The sequence below is a fragment of the Anomaloglossus baeobatrachus genome, unplaced genomic scaffold (genome assembly GCF_048569485.1).
Source record: "Anomaloglossus baeobatrachus isolate aAnoBae1 unplaced genomic scaffold, aAnoBae1.hap1 Scaffold_326, whole genome shotgun sequence".
NCBI classification, from domain to species: Eukaryota; Metazoa; Chordata; class Amphibia; order Anura; family Aromobatidae; genus Anomaloglossus; species Anomaloglossus baeobatrachus.
The window spans coordinates 137,529-146,224 of record NW_027442648.1 but is presented as its reverse complement, the minus strand read 5'-3'; the positions used below and the strand labels follow the sequence as shown (position 1 = coordinate 146,224).

The 8,696-nt window shown below is 42.9% G+C and overlaps 1 protein-coding gene across 1 annotated transcript; it reads right to left on the bottom strand.

Moving 5' to 3' along the window:
* Positions 1-398: 398 nt before the first annotated feature.
* On the bottom strand, positions 399-7,881 carry LOC142270264 (uncharacterized). The gene is made up of 4 exons (XM_075332424.1): positions 7,751-7,881; positions 7,442-7,621; positions 7,237-7,360; positions 399-2,287 (listed from the first exon to the last, which is right to left on the bottom strand). The coding sequence occupies exons 1-4, from the start codon at positions 7,826-7,828 to the stop codon at positions 987-989; spliced, it is 1,683 nt and encodes a 560-aa protein (XP_075188539.1). The 5' UTR covers positions 7,829-7,881; the 3' UTR covers positions 399-986.
* Positions 7,882-8,696: the final 815 nt, after the last annotated feature.

The window sequence follows — 8,696 nt, the reverse complement described above, 5'->3', positions numbered from 1 at the left end:
CATGTGGGCTCCAGCCTCCGTACCCGCAATGGGTACCTCAACCTTAACAAACACCCGACAAGAGTGGGGTGAGAAGGGAGCATGCTGGGGGCCCGATATGGGCCCTCTTTTCTTCCAACCGACATAGTCAGCAGCTGCTGCTGACTAAAAACAGTGGAGCTATGCGTGGATGTCTGACCTCCTTCGCACAAAGCTTGAAAACTGAGCAGCCCGTGATCCCACGGGGGGTGTATAGGCAGAAGGGGAGGGGCCTTACACTTTTAAGTGTAATACTTTGTGTGGCCTCCGGAGGCAGTAGCTATACACCCAATTGTCTGGGTCTCCCAATAGAGCGACGAAGAAATACGATGTTTAAAAAGAGAGAAAATGATTCTTTCCCTCATCAGTTCTTACTTGAGCAATCGTAACCAATTTTTTTTATAAAACCCTTTGAATTATGGTACATCATGATGGCTTCTCCTGTGTGACTCATCTGACAACAGGACCTGATTAGTCTTAAAAACATTTGGCAAATTCTGAAAGCAAAAATGGCTGCTCCGCTCTGTTGGTTTACTGATGTCCGCAAGACTTGATTTACCAGTTAAACATTTCAATTATTCACAACATGAAAAAGGTTCCTTCCCTATGTGGCTTCTTCACATGTTTAACAAGATCTGATTTATGAGAATAACATTTTACACATTCAGAACATAAAAATGGTTTAATTTGTGTGATATTTTTGATGGTGAACAAGACTTCATTTCATATAAAACATTTACCGCATTCTGGGCATGAAAATGGCTTTTCTCCTGTGTGAGATTTTGATGCACAACAAGTTCTGATTTCCAATTAAAACATTTCCCACACTCTGAGCATGAATATGGCTTCTTCCCTGTGTGATTTTTCTGATATATAACAAGATGTGATCTCTGAATAATACATTTCCCACATTCTGAACATGAAAATGTCTTCTCCCCTGTGTGAGATCTTTCATGCCTAACAAGATCTTATTTCTGAATAAAACATTTCCCATGTTCTGAATATGAAAATGGCTTCTCCCTTGTGTGACATCTTTGATGCCCAACAAGATCTGATTTCCGAATAAAACATTTTCCACACTCTGAACAAGAAAAAGGCTTCTCTCCTGTGTGAGATCTTTGATGCTCAACAAGTTCTGATTTCCAATTAAAACATTTCCCACACTCTGAACATGAAAATGGCTTCTCCCCTGTGTGATTTTTCTGATGTGTAACAAGATGTGATCTCTGAATAAAACATTTACCACATTCTGAACATGAAAATGGCTTCTCCCCTGTGTGAGATCTTTCATGCCCAACAAGATCTGATTTCCGAATAAAACATTTTCCACACTCTGAACAAGAAAAAGGCTTCTCTCCTGTGTGAGATCTTTGATGCACAACAAGTTCTGATTTCCAATTAAAACATTTCCCACACTCTGAACATGAAAATGGCTTCTCCCCTGTGTGATTTTTCTGATGTGTAACAAGATGTGAACTCTGAATAAAACATTTACCACATTCTGAACATGAAAATGGCTTCTCCCCTGTGTGAATTCTTTGATGCTCAACGAGATCTGATTTCTGAATAAAACATTTCCCACACTCTGAACATGAATATGGCTTCTCCCCTGTGTGAGTTTTCTGATGTGTAACAAGATGTGATCTCTGAATAAAACATTTCCCACATTCTAAACATGAAAAGGGCTTCTCCCCTGTGTGAATTCTTTGATGGTCAACAAGATCCGATTTCCAAATAAAACATTTCCCACATTCTGAACATGAAAATGGCTTCTCCCCTGTGTGAATTCTTTGATGCATAACAAAATTCGATTTCCAATTAAAACATTTCCCACATTCTGAACATGTAAATGGCTTCTCCCCTGTGTGAATTGTCTGATGTGTAACAAGATGTGATTTCTGACTAAAACATTTACCACATTCTGAACATGAAAATGGTTTCTCCCCTGTGTGAATTTTCTGATGTCTCGTAAGGTTTGATTTCTGAATAAAACATTTCCTACATTTTGAACATGAAAATGGTTTCTCCCTTGTAGGAGCTGTTTCATGTTCCAAATCCCTTCTGTAACTTTTATTTTCACAATTCTGTGATAAATCTGAATTTTGGTCTTGTTTGAAAAGGTCAGATGATAGAGATTTCCGAAGAAGGACTGGAGGTATATCTGGGACAGCAGCATGCTCTTCATATGTAGCATGTGTGATACTTTCATCATCTGTTTTAAATTCTGAAGATATTAAATTTCCATCTGAACTCCCGATACAGTCATCTGCTAAAAAATAAACAAAATGTTATTATTTAATGATATTATTTTGAAAGTACCAGAAATTAAATTAGGAAACAAATTATTCTGAATTTGTTGTCCAGTTTTGACATCTAAGAGTTACATCTTCTTTAATTGAGATCTCCCATTCCTAGCACCAGTTCTCTGGAATGTGCTATAGTAAATAATCTGATTGATTGTCAACAAGTGACTCCAAGATAATGAGGAACAGGGGGCTCCTATACTGTCCCTCATTATAGGGGACCCTAAGCTATTCTTAACCTATGGATTACCCCTGAAGATGGAGCTGCTGGAGTCCCATGCCTTACTAGTCTCCTGACTAAGGGGAAGGAGTATGATGGAAATATAGAGTAAGACAGATGGGACACATTGCAAACTCACAGAAATAAACAGTGAGAGACTAAGGAGAAAAGCAAGAGCAGAAAGGCAGCAACAAAAAGACAACTAAGGGTTAACACCACAACAGCTCACTGTAATAATGCACAACAACCACCGGTAAGTCTGGATTACAACCAGGGCCGGCTCCAGGTTTTTGTGGGCCCTGGGTGGAAGAGTCCCAGTGGGCCCCATAACAACGCAGACATACACATACGTACACGTACATATACATATTTAAAGACAAACTCACAAAAATACATATAAAACAGACAAATCTATACATTCATATACACTGACATACATAGATACATATCATACATGCATACAGACACACGTACAGCTGTGCTGCATACATAGAGACACACACTGCTCTGCTGCATACATACACACACTGCTCTGCTGCATACAGACATACAGACAGACACACACTTTTCTGCTGCATACATACATACGGACAGACACACAAACACTGCAGCTACATACAGACACACATACTGCTCTGCTGCATACATACGGACAGACACACACACACTGCTGCTGCATACATACAGACACACACATACTGCTCTGCTGCATACATACGGACAGACACACACACACACACACACACTGCTGCTGCATGCATGCATACATACAGACACACACATACTGCTCTGCTGCATAAATACATACGGACAGACACACACACATACTGCTTTGCTGTATACATACATATATAAAGACACACACATACTGCTCTGCTGCATACATATACACAGAAAGACACACATACTGCTCTGCATCATACATACAGTCATATGAAAAAGTTTGGGCACCCCTATTAATGTTAACCTTTTTTCTTTATAACAATTTTGGTTTTTGCAACAGCTATTTCAGTTTCATATATCTAATAACTGATGTAATATTTCTGGATTGAAATGAGGTTTATTGTACTAACAGAAAATGTGCAATCCGTATTTAAACAAAATTTGACCGGCGCAAAAGTATGGGCACCTTAACATAAAAGTGACATTAATATTTTGTAGATCCTCCTTTTGCAAAAATAACAGCCTCTAATCGCTTCCTGTAGTTTTTAACACTAGAACTACTGGACTTGTAGTCACAGAGGAGAAATACATAGTGCGAAGTAGTCAAAATGACTACCTCAGTAGTTCTAGTGTTAATGAGTTCATGGATCCTGGATGAAGGTATATTTGACCATTTCTATTTACAAAAGAATTCCAGTTTAGTTAAGTTTGATGGTTACCGAGCATGGACAGCACGCTTCAAATCATCCCACAGATTTTCAATGATATTCAGGTCTGGGGACTGGGATGGCCATTCCAGAACATTGTAATTGTTCCTCTGCATGAATGCCTGAGTGGATTTGGAGCAGTGTTTTGAATCATTGTCTTGCTGAAATATCCATCCCCTGCGTAACTTCAACTTCGTCACTGATTCTTGCACGATTGTCAAGAATCTGCTGATACTGAGTTGAATCCATGCGACCCTCAACTTTAACAAGATGCCCATTGCGGGCATTGGCCACACAGCCCCAAAGCATGATGGAACCTCCACCAAATTTTACTGTGGGTAGTAAGTGCTTTTCTTGGAATGCCGTGGTTTTTTGCCTCCATTCATAACGCCTTTTTGTATGACCAAACAACTCAATCTTTGTTTCATCAGTCCACAGGACCTTCTTCCAAAATGTAACTGGCTTGTCCAAATGTGTTTTTGCATACCTCAGGCGACTTTGTTTGTGGCGTGCTTGCATAAACGGCTTCTTTTGCATCACTCTCCCATACAGCTTCTCCTTGTGCAAAGTGCGCTGTATTGTTGACCGATGCACATTGACACCATCTGCAGCAAGATGATGCTGCAGGTCCTTGGAGGTGGTCTGTGGATTCCTTGACTGTTCTCACCATTCTTCTTCTCTGCCTGATATTTTTCTTGGCCTGCCACTTCTGGGCTTAACAAGAACTGTACCTGTGTTCTTCCATTTCCTTACTATGTTCCTCACAGTGGAAAATAACAGTTTAAATCTCTGAGACAACTTTTTGTATCCTTCCCCTGAACAACTATGTGGAATAATCTTTGTTTTCAGATCATTTGAGAGTTGTTTTGAGGAGCCCATGATGCCACTCTTCATAGTAGATTCAAATAGGAGAACAACTTGCAAGTGGCCACCTTAAATACCTTTTCTCATGATTGGATACACCTGTCTATGAAGTTCAAAGCTCAATGAGGTTACAAAACCAATTCAGTGCTTTAGTAAGTCAGTAAAAAGTAGTTAGGAGTGTTCAAATCAAGAAATTGATAAGGGTGCCCATACTTTTGCACCGGTCAAATTTTGTTTAAATGCGGATTGCACATTTTCTGTTAGTACAATAAACCTCATTTCAATCCAGAAATATTACGCAGTCCATCAGTTATTAGATATATGAAACTGAAATAGCTGTTGCAAAAACCCAAATTGTTATAAAGAAAAAAGGTTAACATTAATAGGGGTGCCCAATCTTTTTCATATGACTGTACATACATACAGACAGACAGACACACAGACATACTGCTCTGCTGCATACATACATACATACATGCATACATACATACAGACATACACCTTGCTCTGCAGGGCCCACACACGCGGCTCCGGGGGCCAGCACATACGGCTTCGGGGAGGGTAAGTGGGGGCAGGGCATAGATCGGGTGGGGCAGAAGCCCATACAGTTCACCGGGGCCCATAAACCGGGTAGTGGGTAGGGCACATACAGATCAAGTGGGGGGGGGGGGAGGGTGTCCCACATACCGCTCAGGTCACGGTGGAGAGGCCCACAAAGTGCCGGAGAGAAGCGCTGTTCTGGGGGTCGCTGGCTGGCACTGCGCCTCCTTCATCTGTGGGACCGAGCAGGACGTCGTGCGGTAGCTCCGCCCACAGATGAAGGAGGACGCAGCGAACGCTGTGGTCTGCGCGCCTTAAAGGGACGGCAGCCACAGTTTCCTGCCGAGGACTGCGGTCCCCGGAATTCGGCCCGGGGGCAGCAGAACTGAAGAGGCCAAGTGGACCCCCCCAGCTCTCAAGGGCCCCGGCATTTGCCCGGGTATGCTGGATGCTGACGCCGGCCCTGATTACATCACCTCACGAGACCAGTATAGGTAAACTATAGCGGGCAATAATGAAATAGTCCAGCCATCATATACAGAACAGGATCAAACAATAATTTCTCCTCTACAGCATGTGATCACAGACATTAACAAGCAGCCCAGCAGAGAATAACTCTTGCTAGCCTGCCCAAGCCTGTGGTTCGACGCCTGCGTCTCCCTGCACTGCTCACAGACATCAGAGAAGTTAACATGCAGAGTACCAGAATCTATAATTTCCACAGATCCTGACGCCGCCATGACAGTTGGCAAAACCTGAAGATCTCTCCTTGAAACATTGATCCACAACAGACAAATTCAAAGAGGGTTTTTTTGAAGACGAAAATAAAGACAGATGCTGGAAATTTAACTGGGTTGTCTGGGACTATAACGCTGATGACCCATCCTTAGGCTTTGTAACCAAAGCAGGTAGCAGGGTCTTCCTGTCTGTGCAGATAAACATTAGGGCTCCAATTCATCAAGACCGGCGATGTACACTGAAAAATGACGTCAGGGACTGGAGTTAGATTTCTGGCATAGGGAACGTCGCAGTTTGTTATAAATAAGAGAAACGGCATCACACCCTTCTTCTGCCAAGCTCTGCCCATTTTTGCAAAGCTGGTTAAAATTGGCGTGAACACACACAGACACACCAGCCTGTCTCCTCTTCAGCTTTAGACTCCTGCAATTGAGACCTTTGATTATATGCCGTAATGTCAAAAAGGTCCTTAAGCTGTCCTATAATTGGCAAATAAACACTGGGGCCCCTGGGAGAATGGAGCCCTGTGAAATTGCCCAGTTTGCTCTTAAGAGACCTTTGGTTACATCATGTCACATGACTTTGAAGTCAAAGGTCCTTAAACAATCAACCTCAGAATACAACTGATGTGGTCCCTAAGAAAGTGTGGTCTTGAGAATTTGTGCAGTTTGACTCCTCCTAACGCTGGCCCTGACTGTAACTAAGGCTTACTTTTGGAGTAGGGCTTATATTTCAAGCATTCTTCAAAAATCCCATAAAATCGTGCTAGATCTTATTTTTGGACTAGGTTTCATTTTCAGGGAAACAGGGTATTCATGAACCCTCTGCAGGTCTTTTAGTTGCCTTCATAATGACAGAGAGAAGGCACTAGAAACAAACAGAAGGAAAGACCGTACAGTTGAAAAAACAAAACAAAAACAGAGCAGAAAGCCTAAAGATGTAAACACAAAATTAGTGCAGAAAGTACATGAGTAGTTATCTCTTACTGGATAGAACTAGAGTTAACACATCCTCAGGAACATCAGGGTCTTCTTGTTTACAGTCCTGTGGGAGAAGAGGACGGGGACATCTCTCTGGTGTTGTCCTCTTACTGGATAGAACTGGAGGAGACACATACAGGGACTGAATTCATTCCTTACATACAGATAATTATAGGCCGTGTGTATTTAGTCCTGTCTATTACCTGGTGATGTGAGGGTCCGGGGAACCTCCATCATGACGTCCTTGTACAGATCTTTGTGTCCTTCTAAATACTCCCACTCCTCCATGGAGAAATAGACGGTGACGTCCTGACACCTTATAGGAACCTGACACATACAATGATACCGTCACCCCCGATCCCTTCATAGCGTTACTGTGTAATGTCCCAGCATTCCCAGCAGTGTCACCTCTCCAGTCAGCAGCTCAATCATCTTGTAGGTGAGTTCTAGGATCTTCTGGTCATTGATGTCCTCATGTATCAGGAGGTGAGGTGGAGGCCCCGTGATTGGGCTGAGGGGTCTTCCCCATCCCTCAGACACAGGGGCCTGACAGCGCTCACTAGAGGTCTTCTTCACTACTGTGTAATCCTGGTTATGGAGAGACACAGTAATAAATCTCACTACAGACATTTCCAGAGTCCTCACCTCTCCAGTTCTGTCCATCTGTTATTCCCATAGATAAGAATGATGTAATGTGACGTCATCAGAATCTCTCACCTGTCCAGTAAGCCGGAAGAGGATCTCTAGGGTGAGGTGTAATATCCTCTCCGCCATCTTGACCCTGTCCATATCCATCCTTCACGGGGCAATCAGGAGAATTCTCTTCTATAGAAGATCTCCACTGAGAGGATCCGATATTATAAGGACCTGAATGGGAAGGATATTGGCCGATATATAAAATACTGCAGATAATAAGTGAGATAAAATATCTCTTGGGTAGGAAAAAAATATTCAACATGAAACATGCTATGCAAGTAGTAAAACCGACCGATAAAAGTAGCACATTATTTTTATAGCAATATAAATACAATGAAAAGTGATTACCGTATTTTTCGCTTTATAAGACGCACTTTTCTTCTCCCAAATTTTGGGGGAAAGTAGGGGGTGCGTCTTATAATCCGAATATGCTTGGGGCTGGGAGCGGCAGCGTTTGATCTCCTGCTCTCCCGCTCATATAATATGCACAGCCGCTGTCCATCAGAAGCGTGGTGCTGAAACTGCATCGCGCTGATGGGCTGAGGGAGCTGTGCATATTATCTGCCTGTGCTTACCTTTGATTGCACAGGATCCCCCCTCCCCCTGTGTTAGATATAGCCTCCCGTGCTGCTGCTGTAGTAAAATAATAAACTCTTTACTCACCTCCTCCAGCGTCTGCCCGGTCTCCCTCCTGCTGGCTGTGATTAGACACACAGAGATTTCACTCTGGTGCCGATCACATGACCTCCACTAGAACTAGGAAGTAGGAAGTGCAGGAGACAGGAGGAGTTCAACCCCGAGGAGGGAGACACGAGACAGGACTGTGCTGCAGAAGGTAAGGAAAGAGTTTATTTTTCTAAAAGCAGCAACATGGGGGCGATATGCCACAGAGGCTGATGTGGCCCTGCCTGCCTGCCACAGAGGCTGATGTGGCCCTGTCTGCCTGCCACAGAGGCTGATGTGGCCC